Source organism: Nelusetta ayraudi, unplaced genomic scaffold, assembly GCF_046127955.1.
Source record: "Nelusetta ayraudi isolate G7.1 ecotype Tasmania unplaced genomic scaffold, CSIRO-AGI_Nayr_v1 ptg000001l, whole genome shotgun sequence".
Taxonomy (NCBI): domain Eukaryota; kingdom Metazoa; phylum Chordata; class Actinopteri; order Tetraodontiformes; family Monacanthidae; genus Nelusetta; species Nelusetta ayraudi.
In genome coordinates, this window is record NW_027466051.1 from 413,494 (window position 1) to 432,752 (window position 19,259).

General features: G+C 43.1%; 1 protein-coding gene across 2 annotated transcripts; it reads left to right on the forward strand.

Moving 5' to 3' along the window:
• Positions 1 to 3,470: 3,470 nt before the first annotated feature.
• LOC142891613 (desmoglein-2.1-like) lies at positions 3,471 to 13,971 on the forward strand. Of its 2 annotated transcripts, XM_076032458.1 has the most exons (15): positions 3,471 to 3,643; positions 6,928 to 7,050; positions 7,130 to 7,285; positions 7,419 to 7,560; positions 7,816 to 7,976; positions 8,095 to 8,229; positions 8,345 to 8,527; positions 8,916 to 9,496; positions 9,574 to 9,716; positions 9,806 to 10,027; positions 10,325 to 10,567; positions 10,665 to 10,801; positions 11,272 to 11,553; positions 11,717 to 12,142; positions 12,603 to 12,796. In XM_076032458.1, the coding sequence occupies exons 1-15, from the start codon at positions 3,596 to 3,598 to the stop codon at positions 12,651 to 12,653; spliced, it is 3,033 nt and encodes a 1,010-aa protein (XP_075888573.1). In that variant the 5' UTR covers positions 3,471 to 3,595; the 3' UTR covers positions 12,654 to 12,796. The 2 variants fall into 2 exon arrangements, with proteins under 2 accessions (XP_075888573.1, XP_075887806.1); XM_076031691.1 differs by having other exon boundaries at positions 11,717 to 13,971.
• The last annotated feature ends 5,288 nt before the right edge of the window (positions 13,972 to 19,259 follow it).

Below are 19,259 nucleotides of genomic sequence, written 5' to 3' on the forward strand. Positions count from 1 at the left end.
GGGCACTGATTGGCTCAGTGTCCTCGTCGATGTCCCCTGTCAGAGTGGACATTGACGCCAACTCCTTCGCAGTGCTCCGTGTCAGGTATGTTTGACCGTGAATACAAGTCGCTACTATTGATGTTGTACGAATACATTTGTATGTGTGTACATTTTTTGGAACGCAGCTTTTTCAATACATAGGTTTTTGTCTTTTGGGGAGGGGCGGGCGAACCGGGCATGCCCTCGACGTCGCGGGTGTGTTCAACCATATTCGCGGAAACGATGAGCAGCAAATGGCGCAGCGCTCGGAACAAATCGAGTTGCTCCTGCGTGAGACGCGGCAAGTTAGGGAACCCAAGGAGGCCTTGAGGAGAGAGGAAATACGGATTCGTCGAGAGGACGTGGCTCTTTGCCGCGGCGTTATTATGGAACCCACCAGAGTTCTAGGAAAATCCCGCCCCTGCAGCTATAAACCCTGCCCTGCTGCTCCGCAGCCCCTGTGACGCCCCGTTACGCTAACCTGGACCGTGCTAAAGTTGCCCATGCTAATGAAATAAATATGCAACGCTTGCCTTCAGCAATTCCCTCGACTGAAGAACGGTAAGTTAATATATTTACCTGCAATCCATGCCCAGCCAACAGTACTAAGCAGGTACTAGGTTCGCTTGGGGGTGGGGGGAAGGCCCCTTAATGCTGGACACCCTGCCAAAGTCAGGACTGGACCAGACCACATGTACAGTCAGCCATCAAAGAGGGTTCGATCAATAGCTCCCCATGACCTGACAGACTCGGTTGCGGAGAGCAAAAGGCACCCAAAGCAACTTAAGTAAATTTACTGTTGTTGGGTATTGTTCCTACCTTGTTCTTGCAATGCCTTTAGGCACCTCGACCTCGGAAAAAAGTGAGTTGGGCCAAATATTAATTTACTTGAAATCTGTAGTTTTGCACTCATGTGGAAAACTACACATGAAATTGTAGCCTTTATGGTTGTTTAAATTTGCACTCTGTGTACTGTTGCCTTTATGGTAAATCTTTGCACTCAATAGAATGTTTTCTGTTTATGGGAGATGAATAAAGGGAGTAATTCTGTATACGTTATTTCATGTACTTATGACTTACTTATTTGTTTTGTGACAGAATACACTAATCAGTTGCTCATTGGGCAAAGGCCAAACAGGATTTGCAATTCAACTCAATCATGCATTCATTAATAGACCAGTGCTGATTTGAATGTTTTCTGTTGTATTAGTCAGGGCCGGCCCGTGGCATAGGCAGTATAGGCAAATGCTAAGGGCGCCGTCCATCCAGGGGGCGCCAATAATGGGGAAGAAAAAAAAAAAAAACTTACACTATTGTTAAAATGAGTTGTTATGTTGTGTTAAGATGAACAGAATAAGCCCACAATAATTCGACAACATAGAAAATCCCAATAAATAGCTATAAAAATAATAATAATGATGACAATGACACGTTACTTTCATAGACGCCCCCTCGCCCTTCCGACTAATTAGGATGTACCTGCTACCGGGGCGGGGATGGTTGTTTTTTGACGCGACCCCAAGGCGTAAAGTTCTAAACCATGTCTAAATGTACTGAACTGTCTGGTGGTGCCCAGGGGAGGAAAAAAAGAAAAGAAGAGGAAGAAAACGGGATAAAGACAGAGGTAATGTTACCATTAAGATGATGTCATAACATTATTTGACAGTCCGTTGCACAATAACGTATCGTCGTTAACCATTAGCATAAAATGGTTTGCTAGTAATCAATAAATATCTACCGTTAACTGTTTTAATGTTTTAACGTCGAACGACTGAAGCTGTTATTGAAAAACTAAGGTAACTACTCCTACCTTACTTTCCATAGGGAAATGTCTAAATTTTCGATCCATTCAGCAGGTGTTATAAACTAAAATGTGTTGACATTTTTGTTGATATCTGGTTAGCGCACGTTTTCTTAGCTCGTAAGAGTCGATCAAGATGCCATTCCTCTTCTACCATTTTATTATAGTTGTAAGCCTAGCTGTATGACGCGTTACAGTTGATATTGTCTACAGTGTGTTTATAGTGTTAAACTTTACATCAGTGTCAAAGTGCACATCATTCATGTTATCGCGTAACTTAGTATTTCCACATTCTATGTTATACTGCAGTTCACTAATTCAGTGCATTCTGCTAATCATCATTTCGTTGTAATGACACCCGGGTGTCAACAACAGGTCCATACACATACTTTCTCTGCCACAGCACAACGAAGCCAGTGACGCCAAACAGGAAGAAAATCCCTCCAATAACAGACTTCCACTCTGATGAGGACTTGTTCATCTCAGCAAAGCTCTGCTTGAAGCTAATGCGGTACAAAGCAATTTTCTCCTCTTTAGAGACGTAGTACCCTAATCCCCACCTTTTGGTCTTCTATAATTTGCATATGAGAAAAAGTATAGAAGTATACAAAGTATACATTTACAGTATAGTGAACATCATGCATATGCCTATTAGACTCTTTGTGTATATTATTTCATTTCATTTTATTCTTGAAATCATATTATGTAGCTCATCAAATGTATTATTAGACTAATGTTTCTTCTCTCTTCAGATGCGTTCTTGAGGTTTCTCAGTCCCAGGTTCAATTTCCTGCATCAAGTGCTCTTCCCGTTGCCTCCACCTCAACAACTCAACATGTTCATGTTCATTTTATATTTTTTGTATTTCTTTCTAATTCATTCAAAACATTTTGATTGGACTATTGCTTTCTGTTAATAAAACAATGTTCAAGATAAAGTTGTTCAGTTTCTTTTGAGTATGTACACCAGCAGTGTAATTTACTGCAATGCAAGGGGTGCGGCACCCAAAATCTTGCCTATGGCGCCACATTGGTTAGGGCCGGGCCTGTTTATTAATTGTGGATAATCAATTTAACCAAAAGCAGGAGGATGCAATGCAAGCCTGCAGACAATAAATAATAAAGATGATAAAGAAAGTCCATCAATGTACTACAGAATATTAAATACCATTAACCCCTTTCTTTGCAGTAAAACGGATCAATGAACAGTCCATTGAAGCTGGAAACATATGTAGGCAAATGCCATTAATTATATCTTATATCAGCTTCCTGATATTAGCGCGGTTTGCATGCCGCGTGGGCGGGGTTTGGCTGCGTCACCAGCCCCTCGGAGCAGCGGGGGCGGGGTTTTCCTCGAATTCCGGTGGGTTCCATAATAAGGTCCTTATGGAAAGTGTGCGACAGTGATGCTGATGCGATATCACCTTTGAGTGCCTGGAACCTGAAATTTGAGTCCAGTTTGTCGGCGCTGGTTGACAAACTGAAACATTCACAGTTGAAACTATTTTATGGGCTGCAGCACAGTAGGAGCAGATTAACTGTGATCCCCTCCCCCTGTCACTCACACACAAACATGAAAGGCACAGACACACAAGTGTGTGTGTGTTTGTTGCAGCACTCCTCCCCTTTTAAAAGCTTCTTCCTCCTCCCCTCCCCAGCTCAGTCTGCCAGAAACCCTCCGAAGCTTCACCTGGGACACTATCACCTGACACACACACACACACACACACACACACACACAGACAGACACAGACATCGGGACTTTTCTCCAGACATGATCCGGGTCCCGCCACCTGTCTTGCTGCCTCTGCTGCTTTCTGCTGTGAGTACAAACAGATGATTTGCAATCAAAAGATCTTATCTACCTGTCAAAATGACGATAATGAAATTTTGCTAGCAAATGGAGATAAAGGGATCAGTTAACTTGTGTTTCTGTTGCTGTTGTGTTGCTATGTGTATATTTTCTATTTATATATTTATTTTTTAAATCACTGTGATACAAATCTAAACATCAATAAGGTCAAGGCATCAACTTCCTGTGCATTTGTGACCTTTTCGGGATGAGGTGTGGCCTCGCCGTGGGCAGGCAGGCAGACGCATCCCACAGTTGAGCCGCTCATTGCAAAAATAAAATCACTCTTTGTGCTGCAGTTCAACACGCTGATGGACCAACAGGCTAAACTGCAGCAGCCGTCAGGTTAAACTGGCTTTTTAGTATGTTTGTGTTTACTTATTGACACTGCAGGCCCTTTTGTGAGCCTTTGTAAGTATTGAGATACTACAACCTGGTTGGGCCGTGTTTCTGGTTGGCCACCAGCTCCAATGTACCTTTTCATCAGCTACCGTGCATCCAGCCGAGTCATCAGTCCTTGTAGGGATGTGCATGGAGAAGTCTGATAAAAGGACACAAACCAACGCAGGAAGATAAAAATAAATCGACAAATGAGCCAATCAAAAAGAAAGTCTGTATAGAGTAAAATCTCAATGGAACGGCTAATAATCCTTCAAGCAGATAAGGAGTTATCTACAGTGAACGGCCACCTCCAGCCGCCTCGCGAGACTCATCGGTTCATCATTCATTGTGTATATAAACACAAACCTATAACCGCAGCAGCAGCTCAATTCACTCATTCTAACCAGCAACACAAGAGTCCTTCACCGCTGGCGTCCTGTGTTGCACCTGCATGATAATAAAGATGAAGATTTCTGAAAATATTGCTGATTTGGTCCCACTGAAGGGGACCAGCCAGCAGAATGAATGACTTGAGGAACTAGGCTACGTAGTTTTAATTTATGATAATAGTCAGTTTACCGTCAGCCAAATTCCAAAAGAATTCTCAGCTCTCCCAAAAAGAGAGGTGCGTCGGAGAAGGGTGCCACCCCTGAGTAAGACCAAAATCGGAACTGCTCGACTCTCTTCCTTTGGAGCTTTTTTCGATTTTGTTTACCGTCAGCGACACAAATGAAAGGCCGGCTCATTGAAGAAAAAAACAAAAAAAAATAGAAGGATTTGAAACTGACCGGCGCAGGTAGACAGCAGTGTCGCTATGTACAAATGGACGACCACAGCGATCGCTGTAATGGAGCAGATTAAGAGTCCACAAATCAGGACTTCTGGTCGAGGTATCGATCATTTAACGGGATGAACTGTTTGACTGGGGACTGAGAATTAATGAGACGCTGCAGCCCAACAAATGGGGATCATAAGGTCACTGAAGACTGAATTGGAGAATTGTGGACTACTCACAGTCCAGTACCACCAAAAAAAAAAAATGCAGGAGATGCTTTTTGGCAACAAGGTAGGATTTTTGTAAATTCGTCAGTCAATATGTGTGTGCTTTTTTCATCCATCCATCCATCCATCTTAAAACATGACTTTTACAAATGACTACAACTGAGGTTACTGGTAATTAATGAATCATAAGTAAACTCAGCTACAAGTGTATGGGAACAATGATCGTAATTTCTGGCCTGCAGGGGTGAAATGTTGGACTTGATCTGGTTTAAAGTGACAGAGTCGCTTTCAAAGGCGAACAATAGCCGCTGATGACTTTCATCAGGAGCTAAAAATTAAGACGTGCTCAGCCGGCAGCTGGTGAGCATGAGTCAGTCTTTCTCTATGGTTCTCAAGTCTCCCTTTTTGTTTTTTTCCCATTGTGTCTCCGTTGCGCCGACATGCCTGCGCAGCCACTGGAAAGTGGCGGGAAAGGGAGAGTGGGTGCAGTAGTGGTAGGGTGCGTCCTCCTGCTGAGGCTTTTTTTTTTTTTTTTTTTGTTACAGCGCCTTCCATGGAACTGCTGCCACACGTACACTGGCATGTCCCGACACTGCCTGCAACACGACTCCACAGCCAAAACAACAACAATAATAATAATAATAATATAATGCAATTGAAGTGCTGATGTTTCAAGCAGTAAATCAATCAACTTTTATTTGTAAAGCACTATATCACACCCAAACCAACTGATTTACTGACAGGTTGGTTTGACAGACAAAAATCAAGTAAAGTAGGGCCAAATGTAAGGTTCTAAATGAAATGGTCGTTTATGGCCCCTTTTTTTTCAGAATTGCTTTAGTGTCATAGTTTCATGTGTCTCCGATGGTTTCTTGAAGAAAAGCAAAACTGGAATCAAAGACTGAATGACTGAATGACTGATTTTTTTTCACGCCATACCTATAGTTTGTCTTCTCATAAAAGCAATGGTAAAGGTTGAATTATGTTTACATCTTGCCGCACCTCTAATAATAATAATTTCCTTTTGGTTTTTGACGTTCTAGGTCAGGCAATCCTGAGCCAGTAGTTTTTTTCAGTAGTAGTAGTAGTTTGTTATTCATCCAGTTTGAGTGACTAAATTATCATCCAAGTGAGGGCTGATGTGGAATGTGATCGACTCGCCAAACTGTTGCAGTCAGTGCGACTTGAGCAACAGTCGGGTACAACCTCCGCCAGCCGGCTGCTTCAAATTTCAGTCCCAGCACTGCTGTGCAGGAGCAGCAGGGGGCAGTAGTAAGTGTTTGTTAAGGTTAATGGATCTGTGCAGACGGGCACTGTTACGGTTCCACCTACGAAACTGATGAAACTAAAACGACTTTTATCACAAAAGGCCAAAGGTGCCGACGGCTAATAGCAACAGGACAAAGAGACACAATAACACAAGGTTTAGTGGGGAAAAGGGTGGTCACAGTGGGAAAAGAAAGGGGACAAATTTAAACAGGCAACACACACACACACACATTTTGTGAGTAATAATAATAATAATAATAATAATGATAATAACAGGCCCTGTGACCCTGAGATCAGGAAGAAGTGGGTATGTAAAATTAATGAATGAATAATAATATTTAGCGATTTACAATTATTCACACTTTCAAAACAAGACCAAATAAATTGTAACCTGTTAAAGGTCCACTGTGTCTCTTCGTTTCTTTAATCTTTTTCACCGTGTATATTATAGCACGGTTAAATAATGTAACGTTATTAAGATTTCTTTTTTTTTTTTTTGCCACAAATTTCTTCATGTGCTCATCTTTATTAAGACGTGGCTGAGGTGATCTGTTTCCAGGCTGGATTTGTTTGCTAACAACACACATCTGGTGACATTCTAGGTGGTGGGTTTAGGGCAGGCCAACTCAGAAAATTCCATGGTGAGGAACCGTAGAGCATGGATTATCCCTCCAAAGTCACTCAACGAGAATAAGAACTACACTCATTTGGATTCGATTGCCAGGGTCAGTCAACATTGCTCACTTTGATTCTACACTCAAACTGCCTGATATTCTGACAATAATGTTGTCTTTGTGCCTCCAGATTCGGTCGGATGCCGAAAGGGCATATGATATTGTGTACTCTCTGGAGGGTGTCGGTGCAAACGAGTATCCCTTTCACGTGTTCTCCGTTGGACATAAAACTGGATTCATCCGTGTGCACCAGATACTTAATAGGGAAGACATTGCCGTTTATGAGGTGATTTCGAACTGCGGACAGGATTCTGGTCTAACTGTAGTGATGTGATTTGGTGCCACCACAATGTTTTTCCAATACATCCTTTAAAACCTTTTCAACAGAGTCAATAACATTTTGTCCTTGTCTGTTGAAGCTACATGGTAGAGCCAGGTACATGGATGGTAAGCATGCAGAGGGCCACATCGATATTAAAATAATTGTCGTAGATGAAAACGACAACCCTCCAGTGTTTGCAGACTATGAACCAGCGTACGTCAAAGAGCGGAGTCCTGTAGGTGAGTGGTGCTCCTCTCCCCCAGCATTCTCACAAATTTGTGAAAACACATTACTTATCTTCATAGCAGCAAAGTCAGTGCAACTACGTTTCTTACGGATGAAAATTATATTGTGGCCACTTTGCAAAGAGACCCGTAACGATGTGAAGGAATCATTTCAAGACAAATCTCATGACAATGTGTGTGCAGTAGTTTTTGAAATCTATGATAAGGTCACCTGTCTCACCAGCAAGTTACGATCCTTGATGTTTCCAGGTACTTCAGTTATGAAGGTAAATGCGACTGACGCGGATGAAGTCGGTAATGATAACTCACGGATTGCCTACAGCCTTGTGGATCAGAAACCAAATCATGACATGTTTAAAATCACCAAAGACGGAATCATAACGGTCAAAAGGGCCACTCTGGACAAAGAGGTAGTATACAACTCAACTGTATCTACGAAAAGACTAAATTGACAATAGAGTCATATCAGTCAGTCGCTGGAACCCAAACCACTAACATTGCAACATAAATGTTGTTTACGAATTTCAGAAAATAGATCGGTACATTCTGACAGTAAAAGGTCAGGACTTGTACGGCAATCCGCAGGGAAATACAGGAAGTGGAACCGTTACCATTAGCATCCTAGATGTCAATGACCACCCCCCAACTTTGGAAAAAGAGCAGGTATGCACCGCTGTTGACACAAGAAGGAACTGTGTTCATTAGGATTTAATTCACAGACACACGACCAGGAGTTGCTGAACAATATTTTGACATTTTCCTTTTGTTTCACCTGTAGTATGAGGGCAGCATACAGGAAAACACATACGGCGTGGAGGTGATGAGACTCAAAACCGATGACAAGGACAAGGACAAGGAAAACCGGCAGGTAGAATTTGACTTTGTCAAAGGTAACGAGGCAGGATACTTCAGCATCAAGACAGACCCGCTCACCAACGAGGGAATCCTGATGCTCGACAAGGTGAAATTGCAGCAACACAGTGGTGTTCAACTTAAACAAAATTTGATTAACATATGTTTGAGATAAGCTAAATTTCTGTGCATCATCTTGACTATGTATTTCATCAACAACAAGAGACTTGCACACCTGGCAAGGTAGTGATAGTTCCACACAAGCACTCCAGGATGCATGCGAGGTTGAATATAACTTTTTTTTTAGGATAATAAAAGTCATTAGTTCACTGTCTTGGCATGTGCCGTGTTTTGCACGGGAAAAAAATGAGGACAGAAAGACTGTCCGATAAAACAACAGGGAAATGTCTGTGTAGAAAAATCAAATGTGCCTATTTATTAATGATGTAACTGCGTTGCATACTGCAACTGAAAACTGTAAATTCTGTATTTGACAGCCTGTGAACTATGAGGATGTGAAGGACCTTGACCTGGGCATTATTGTGATGAACAAGGTGCCCCTATATGATGGATCTGATGGCATTAGTGGAACTGAAATAGGTTTAGGAGGAGGAAGCAGCGGAGGCGGAGGAGGATCAGGAGGGGGAGGATCAGGAGGAGGAGGATCAGGAGGAGGAGGAGGAGGAGGATCAGGAGGAGGAGGATCAGGAGGAGGAGGAAGCGGCGGAGGAGGAAGCGGCGGAGGAGGGGGAGGAGGTGGATCTGGAGGATCAGGTGGAGGATCAGGAGGAGCATCAGGTGGAGGTTCAGGAGGATCGGGTGGAAGTAGTGGAAGTAGTAGTGGTGGTGGAGGTGGTGGTGCTAGCCAGTCTCCAGGAAGACCAGGAACATCATGGCAGGGAAAGTATAAACCCTATTCAATTAAGATCAATGTGGTGAACGCGCCTGAGGGTCCAGCATTTGACCCCAAGGTCAAAGCCATCCCCATCTCAGAGGGAAGCACATTCAATCCAAACGACGTCATTGCTCACTACCCAGCAATAGATGGGGACACGGGGAAACCGGCAGAGAGGGTCAGGTGAGCATATAAACCTGGAAAATTAAACATCTTCCACAATTATTTCCTCATTGCTCTTTATGTCACCTGTCCTGCAGGTATGTCACGGGCTCTGACCCTGGAAAGTGGCTGAGCATCGACCCCAAGACGGCTGAAATCAAACTGAAGAAAATGCCGGACCGAGAATCCGAATTGTTGGTCAATGGGACATACTTTGCTAAAGTCCTGTGCATTAGTGAAGGTGCAGAACTCTCTTTGCAAGATTCCTCGGCTTAATATGGTCCTTGGTAACTGCCATATAACCCCTTTACATTTCGCTGTCCAACACAGACATGCCTGCAGAAACAGCCACCGGCACTATTGCAATTCAGGTGGAGGACTTCAACGACCACTGTCCCACCCTGACCACTGACCTCAAGACCATGTGCACACCACTTAACTCTGTAATTGTGGCAGCAATAGATGAGGATTCTTTCCCGAATGGCCCACCGTTTGACTTTAGCGTAGTCGCAGAAAGAACCGAAGGCAAATGGAAGGTGGAGCACCTCAATGGTGAGGAGAACGTATTGCTTCTGATGACATTGCAAGACTGGGGCAGAAACTTGCAGAGAAAATCTCTTCAAAAGTCTGTATGTGGTTTGTGACGAACCACACAATTACAATGATAGCAGGACAAAAGTAACAATACGATAAAACTGTGCAACATACAACATGGGGACCATAAATGATTATTAGGTTTCTAACAGCGTGACATTGTGTCATCTCTTATGATACCCTGTAAATATTTCCCACTGCACAGAAAAGTTAAAACAAAGTTTGCATTTTTACACCTTTTGATTTGCTCGGCAGATACTGCAGCCATTCTGAGGACCCAGGAGACGCTGTGGCCTGGTCACTATGAAGTGGAAGTGTTAGTGACAGATGAGCAAGGACAAGCCTGTCCAGAGCCACAAAAGCTTAAAGTCCAAGTTTGCACCTGTGAGGATGGAGTGATTTGTGGGAAACGAGGTGCAAATGGCCAGCCAACGAAAAGTTCAGAGTTGGGACCTGCTGGCATCGGTCTGCTGTTCCTGGGTTTGCTGCTTTTACTCTGTAAGTGAAATCATTCAAACAAAGATTGAATGATGACTCAATCAATCAACTCCAAACTATCCATAATTTGACTAATAGTACTTTTACCTCTTCACAGTTTTGCTGCTCCTGCTGTTTTTCTGTCTGTGTGGAAAGGCTGCGGAAATACCCCTACCAGGAATGTTCAGCAAAATGCCCTATGAAAACAAACCGCGTCTCATAAACTACCACACTGAGGGCCAGGGGGAGAACACGGTAATACAATGTGATTTTCTGTCTTGAAACATCTTCATTCAGGGTCAAATTCAAACCATGTGTGGCCTGTCACCCACTAGCATATCAGTTTTCAATGACAGTTAAGCTAACATGCCGTGTACTATTGTCTCCTGCTGCATCTCAAGGTATTTTTGGGTCCCAGCTACAGTGACTAGATTGTGCAATATTTTCAAAGTTCGAAACTCCAGCTTTCAAATCCCAACTTGAGGAGGTTTTGGGTCATGCTGATGCCTTGTGCATTTTTATAGATTGGAGTTTGAAAAATGTTCTGATGGCTGTTTTTAGGAAGACTAGTTTCTTGCAGGGCACGTTAGTCTGTAAATAAACACGGATGCAATGATGACCGACTGTTTTTTAGGACTCAGGAGTTCATGTTTTCTGCATGTAGAAAGTAGAAGCAGAGAGAACCAGAACAGTCTTCTAACTTTTGAATTGTTGGGTTGTGACAGGAGGTGCCACTGCTTGCGATGGCACCAATAGCCTCTCCTGATTTCAAGATAGCCGTAGGTTCCGCAAAACAAGTACGAGGGCCGGCCTATCCAAATGAATTTTTCAATGGAAACAGTGGACAAGCACTGGGGATGACCAGCCAGACAGATGGGTATGACTTCTACTCTGAGGATTTTGGCAAAAAGTACAGCGGCATGTCAGAAGCAGCAGGAGGAGGAGGAGGAGGAATATTCGATCACATGGCCCTGTCCGACCACTTCCTGGGACAGTACTACAGTCAGGTAAAAAATGTCAAAATTCTTAACACTTAAAACAATATTTAGAAAACTTTTATTCAATCTGATTACCAAATGGAGAATCGATGACTCAGATGAAACACATGTACTTAGTACTATGGTTACAGCATATGCAACCTCTGCAATAATTGTTATTCCCTCTCAACAGAAGGTTCGTGGAGTACAGGAAACTCTGGCAGAGAAAGACTGTCTTCTGGTTTATGACTATGAGGGTCAGGGCTCTCCTGCTGGCTCAGTGGGTTGTGCAAGCCTCCTGGACTCCAGCAATGACCTGCAGTTCCTGGACAACCTCGGGCAAAAGTTTAAGACCCTGGCTGAAGTTTGCAGTGGAAAGAGGATTCAAACTGAGATTGAACCTGCTCTCCCCAGTGTCTCCATCAACACCCACAGCTCAGTATCCGCTGCAGTGACCAGTCCACAGGTGCCACCTCCAGTCCTGCCACAGCCAAGAGTCCAGACTCTGGTCACAGAGACATCGGAGACCCGTCAGAGTGTAAAAGACAGCAGAACCGCAATAAGCCAGGAGATGGCCAGAGTTAACAGTGGTACAGTAAATCGGAGCCAGATGCTGTTCCTCCAACAGCAGCAGCAGCCTGTCTTCATGGCCACTACTCCTATGATGCAACCAGTGCACTATGTAGTCCAACCACCGGTACAGAACACCGTGCTGCTGGCTGAGGCTCCTGCCACCAACCTGCAAAATATGATCCTGGTCAACAGTGCACAGGCTGCACCCACCCATAGTATGGTTCTCCAGGGACAACCACTTTTGTCCAGTGGACAAGTCCAGGGCCCAGGCATGATGGTAGTTGGAACAAGTGGGGTCCAGGGAGTAAATTCAAACCTGATCCCAGCTGGCAACCTTTCTGGCTCCCAAGCTATGATGGTGGTGGAAACACAAGTCCCTACAGGTTCCATGAAGTTCCTGAAAGGAGGCCAAACCCGTCTCGTCCAAGGTGGAACTCTACAGCCAAGAGGACTTCCAGGATCTCAGGAAGTTGTTGTGGTGGGAGGGCCTGTAAGCAGTGGAGCACAGCTGGTCCAGGTGGCAGAAGGAGGTTCTCAGAAAGTTCTCCACAGCGTAGGGAGCATCCCTGCAGGCTCCCAGAGCAGCATGGTGACCGCATCCAGCTCCACTGTCAGCAGTGGAGGGCAAATTGTCCAAGTGCTCGAAGCTCTGTCCCCAAAGCGTCATACATCTGGATCTCAGAGGATCACCAACGACAACAGCAATACAACTTCCAGTTTTCAGGTGTTGGCTTCACCGACCAATTCACTGGGCAAAACCACTGCACTACGCAAGGTCATGGTGCAGGAGACAAGTCAGATTCAGTGAAGCAAACTGACACCAGATATTTCCTACAATGCAACTACAACTATTCCTCTGGACTGGCTATCGTGGTGAAGGGATCTATGACGTTTCCCTAAAAATGACTGCTGAAGCTCTCAATGTAATTTGTACAACAGGTGTAATGAGTTGCTCAAAATGATCAAAACATGCAGGGTGACAGGGTTGTTAAAGGTGAATGTTGTGCTTACCATATGAATGTGCTTAGCATAATCAATGCTGTGGGAGGGGGGGCATGGTGACATGCTCTGCAGTTCTAAAACAAGCCTTGTTTTAATAATGATAGAAAAATTACACAAGCATCGGTAGTCATTAGTTTACACAGGCAACAATTCTAATTATGCACAATCAGCATTAGCATGATTGACAACAGTATTTCTCATGCAATTATTTTGGTCTTCTGTACCTTTTCTCGTATTGTCAAATGGTGTTTTCTTTTTTTGATACTGTGTTCATTGGTATTTGATTCAACCGTGTATTTTCAAGAGGCCAGATCTGCACTCATTTTCTTGTATTTTATAAATGGGAGGACAAATTAGGACAAGCGGGTTCGTTTTTTGTTTTGTTTTTCCGTCAAGAACTCAGGCTGTCAAACTCCATTTGGGGCAATTTTCACCAATCCATCAGACATTTAGGGAAACTCTCAAAAGTCTGTTCAGCCTATGTTCCTTGCAAAACCATCATAGTTGTCACTATTCAGCATACTCATTTGATCGCATGAGGGGATATTTTCAATTTATTGACTTTATTTCAAAATATGAAACACTGAGGTCTACTCTGTCTTGTGGTTGATGTGGCTCACATCTCTTTTGCAGAGTTTCAATAGGCTCTTCTCTCTCCTGAAAACATTTTTTTTGCCTTGTACACAAAAAAAAAAAATACCCTGAACTGATCTTTGCCATTTTTTTCCTCTAAATTGTTTTGATTGTGCTGCTTTCCTAAGATTTTGTCAAGCGTGTTTTGAACGCCCTTTGTAATCTATGTGGGACACTGCATGTATGCACTGGAAAAAGTCAATAAAAACACAACAAGCAACAAGAATGTGGAGACAGTGAGGAAGGTTTCCAACTGAGCTGTTGTTGTGAGCGTGTGCATGCCTGAGCCAGTTACAAGTTGTCCCTCTGAGACACACACAACAGAATAATATTAATTACAATAACAAAAGTGAGCTGACAGGTTGCTGCTGGGACTTGAACGACCTGGTGAGAAAGCACGACCATGATGAATAATGATGAATAAGGGTGTCTGTTTTCTTTTTTTCTACCTCTAGATCAGTGAAGACTGGAGGGTGTTTTTTTTTTTTTTGTCTCTTTCTAACCGGAGCTGCAAAACTGGTTTTTGGAGCTGGAGTTGGAGTGAATAGCAGCGCTCCACCCTTCTCAGTCATCAGGGCTGACCCGCACTGACTCCAGCAAATTCTTTTATTGAATATAACAACGAAAACGCCAAAGTCTCACGAGTAGCGATGACGATGATACTGAAGCTTTTCTAAAAGCTGCAGAATTGTGGAAAGACCGCAAAGCCTTTTTTTTTTATGTATTAATTTTTACTTTTGAGCTCCTCTTTTAATTAAAAGACTTAAAACTCCATCCATCCATCCATCCATCCATCTTCAATACCAGTTTCTTCCTGAGCTCAGGGGGACGGAGGTCTGCTGGAGCCTATCCCTGCTGTCTTGGGGCAAAGGTATGGTACACCCTGGACAAGTTGCCATAAAGATTTATAACGTTCTCAAAGTTGAACATTCATGAGTGATAAATGCAATTAGTTAGTGGGAGAGTCTAATATACTGTAGCAGAAGGCACAAGCAGAGGCAATATTTTTGCACCCATGCGTGTAGACGGCTGTTAAGATTAAATGTAAAACAAAGATGGATCTTCGACATGAATGATTTGTCCATTAACCTACTGCACTGCTGTGTTCATTGACTTGATATGGACTATGCATTTCTGCAGGTTTCAGCTTTGGAAACGCAGACTGAAGGTGAATACGCTACAAGATGCAACAACACAATGTTTAACCAACACGCTATCGCGTTTGCTGAAAAGTCATTTTTTATTGTTGCTGTTGTAGGGAAACATCTTGTGATGCATAGCTAGGGCACATCATCAGTGATGCTACCTGGGGTCATAGGGTGTTTCAGGTCTTTCGAGCATCAGACACCCTTGCCCAGGCGACCCAACTGAGGCATGGGGCATTCATGGTCACTGGAACCTTTGGAATTTAAGAGGCTTTACCTCAAAATATACATCAATCCTCAATATCCACTTCTTCCTGAACTCAGTGTCATGCTGGAGACTATCCCAGACGTCATAGGGCGAAGGTCGCCAGTTCATCACAGGGCCACGTAGGCCACACAGCCATTCACACTCACTGGCAATTTAGAGTTTCCAATTCACTTCACATGCATGTTTCTGGACAATGGGAGGAAGCCGGAGAACCCGGAGCGAACCCACACAGACACAGGGAGAACATGCAAACTCCACACAGAGAGGTCCCAGGCCCGGGAATCCAACCCACGACCTTCTTTCTGTGAGGCGACGGTGCTAACCACTGCGCCACCGTATTTTTCTTTTGTAATCAATCGTGCTGCATTAGCCACTTGTAGCAATTTTTACATTGTTCATACTGCATTTAAAACTTTGATGAATTTTATAGCAAAACACATAATTTGTATTGAGTACTGGCAAGAACATTGATTCAGACAGGTTCAGAGCTGCTAACCGACGCCATCCAGGTGCCACCTGTGAGTCTCCACCCACTTGGACCGCCTGCAGGCTTCCAGCACCGTCAGTATTCGGGCACGGACTGCAGACACGCACTGACACGTCAGGCTAGATTTGTACCACACCGCAGCTTGTTTTGCACTGAGCTGTGACTCAGACTGAGACACACCTGTGAGCGAACGCTGCCACACCCTGATGCCTGTACATTGTTTACTCCCAGCGGCTTTTCGCAGGAAGTCACTATGACCTGCCAGAGTTTCCGCCCAAGTCTGTCTAAAAAGACAGAAACGTGAAAAGGTTTGTGCGTTTGTGTAAAGATGATGATGCTTTGAAAAATCAAGAAAATTCAAGAAATTTCAAAAGTTTCAGTTAACTCTTTTTGCAGATCTTGATGGAAGGCTGGGGTGCCATTTGGTTGCAGGTAAAAAGAGGAGTTATCTTTTATTCTTGCTGCTGTAATATGAAAAAAAAAAAATCCTGCCTGTACTGTACTCTATTACCATCAGTATGGAACTGCTGAGAATCAATAAAACCTTACCTCTCTGGTCAGTCCTTATGCCAGGCTGAAAAAGAAGAACTGTACGCTCATATACGGCACTATGACATTATTGTATCTAAAACCTATCAATAAATCAATAAAAATTTTCTAAAAAGTCTTGATATCTAATTATTTTGAGTTGGTTTAAATATAATGTTAGCTGGGGTAAAAATACACATGTGACATATGTGATGATAAAAACATTTAATAAAATGTATCAAACCTCAAAGTTTAACATCAGTCAATAAGTGACAAACCCAAGAAGTAAAGTTTCAGTTTCCAAACTGCTGTTTGGTGGCAGAGAGATGCAGTATTTGGGTATTTTTGGAGGAAAGCAGAGATTAAGACATGTTTGGTTTTTTTTTGTTTTTCTACATTCTTTGTCAGAAGATATTGACAAAGCATTTGTGTCAAAAACACAACTACCATTAACTGCAGTTTATCTTATCTGAAGATACTTTTAAAGAAAATAAAAGAAGCTCTACTACAACATGAGTGAGACAATGTTGTGTGTATATATATATATGTGTGTGTATATATGTATATGCAGTGGCTTGCAGAAGTATTCATACCCTTTGAATTTTTCCACATTTTGTCACGTTACGACCACAAACATGAATATATTTTATTGGAATTTTATGTGAAAGACCAACACAAACTGGCAGACAATTGTGAAGTGGAAAGAAAATGATATGTGATTTTAATTTATTTTTACAAATAAAAACTGAAAAGTGTGGTGTGCAAAAGTATTCAGCCCCCCTGAGTCAACATTTTGTGGAACCACCTTTTGCTGCAATTACAGCTGCAAGTCTTTCGGGGTACGTCTCTACCAGCTTTATGCATCTAGAGACTGAAATTTTGGCCCATTCATTTTTGCAAAACAGCTCAAGCTCAGTCAGATTGGATGGAGAGCGTTTGTGAACGGCAGTTTTCAGATCTTGCCACAGGTTCTCGTTTTATTTTAGGTCTGGACTTTGACTGGGCCATTCATCACATGAATATGTTTTGTTTTAAACCATTCCATTGTAGCCCTGGCTTTATGTCTAGAGTCGTTGTCCTGCTGGAAGGTGAATCTCTGCCCCAATCTCAAGTCTTTTGCAGACTACGACAGGTTTACTTCCAAGGTTGCCCTGAATTTGGCTCCATCCATCTTCCCATCAACTCTGACCATCTTCCCTGTCCCTGCTGAGGAGAAGCACCCCCAGAGCATGATGCTGCCACCACTATGTTTGACAGTGGGGATGGTGTGTTCAGAGTGATGTGCCGTGTTAGTTTCCTGCCACACATAGTGTTTTGCATTTAGGCCAAAAAGTTCAATTTTGGTGTCATCTGACCAGAGCACCTTCTTCCACATGTTTGCTGTGTCCCTCACATGGCTTCTGGCAAACTGCACCACTTATGGTTTTCTTTTAACAATGGCTTTCTTCTTGCCACTCTACCATGAAGGCCAGATTTTTGCAGTGCACAACTAATAGTTGTCCTATGGACAGATTCCCCCACTTGACCTGTGGATCTCTGCAGTTCATCCAGAATCACCATGGGCCTCTTGGCTGCATCTCTGATCAGTGCTCTCCTTGTTTGGCCTGTAAGTTTAGGTGGACGACCGTCTCTTGGTAGGTTTTCAGTTGTGCCATACTCTTTCCATTTCCAGATGATGGACTGAACAGTGCTCCGTGAGATGTTCAAAGCTTGAGCAATCTTTTTATAGCATAAGCCTGCTTTAAATTTCTCCACAACTTTATCCCTGACCTGTCTGGTGTGTTCCTTGGACTTCATGATGCTGTTTGCTCCCCAATATTCTCTTAACAAACCACTGAGGCCATCGCAGAACAGCTGTATTTGTCCTGAGATTAAATTATACACAGGTAGACTCTATTTAGTCATTATGTCAACATTTGATCATTCAGCATTCCTCAGGCAACTTCTGAAGGCTATTGGATGCACTCAGTGAAAAGGGGGCTGAATACTTTTGCACACCACACTTTTCAGTTTTTTATTTGGAAAAATTCAAAGGGTATGAACACTTTTGCAAGCCACTGTATATACTGTATATACATACATATACACACACAAACATACATACATACATAAAAATAAAAAGAACATTTCTTCTGTGTCCCTTCCAGGCCTTAGTTGCACATTGATTTGGTTTCTGTTCATACATTATTCAGAGTTTGAAAAAGCCCACAACTTGGTTTTGCGTCACAAGTTCTGTTCTTTTTTTTGGCCAAATTGTTACTTTTTCAATGACAGCTGCTAAATCAAGTCCATTGTCAAGACTTGTAGCTCTGTTCTTATGTTGAAGAAGAAAACCAAACCCTAAGTCTGAGGTTTGGTTTTCTTCTTCAACATAAGGACATAAGGACTTGATTTAGCACCTGTCATTGAAAAAGTAACAATCAGCCAAGAACAATTTGGCCAAAAAAGAACAGAACTTTTCTGTCCGGTGATTGTGTGATTAATTGTGCAACAGAAATGTGTCCTTTTGTGCTCCAAAACGTCACAATAGTAATCAGAATCTACTTTATTACGTTCATAGTCAGACATGTGACATTCATTCATCTTCGATACCCGCTTCTTCCCAAGCTCAGGGTCACGGGTGTCTGCTGGAGCCTGTCCCAGCTGTCATAGCGCGAAGGCAGGGTGACACTCTGGACAAGTCACCAGTTCATCACAGAGCAACATGTGTCATCGTGACAGATAATTGTCTGTCTTGTCAAATCCCATCAGCCGCTGCTGGTTTCACATCGACTCTCTCAATAAAAAAACAAAACCACGTCAGAGAGTCTGCTGGCCAACCTGCTTCCTCTTTTACCTACAAACTCAAACAGCCACCAAAGAGCCAAGAAGAGTTAGTCATCGTTCTCTCAGGGTGTGGCACCCTCACTGCACAGGAGTGTCAATAATTGTCGCTCACGTTGTTGGCAACAACTTTCACTTGAGAACGCCAAGGTGTACACTCCAGAAAAGTATGACCGTATTCAACTAGACAAGGTCAGCCCGGCGTCTCGCTGTCAGAAACAGATCAGAAACAGCCATGTTTTTCGGATCCCCATGTTCCTCCTGCAGGTCCATTTTA

What these genes read in the sequence shown, in the direction of transcription:
- LOC142891613 (XM_076031691.1), top strand. Translation starts at nt 3,596, where the DNA reads ATGATCCGGGTCCCGCCACCTGTCTTGCTGCCTCTGCTGCTTTCTGCT. An exon ending in GAAGGTGGAGCACCTCAATG is followed by an intron (nt 10,028 to 10,324) that starts GTGAGGAGAACG and finishes TTTGCTCGGCAG; the next exon opens with ATACTGCAGCCATTCTGAGG. An exon ending in TGGGACAGTACTACAGTCAG is followed by an intron (nt 11,554 to 11,716) that starts GTAAAAAATGTC and finishes CCCTCTCAACAG; the next exon opens with AAGGTTCGTGGAGTACAGGA.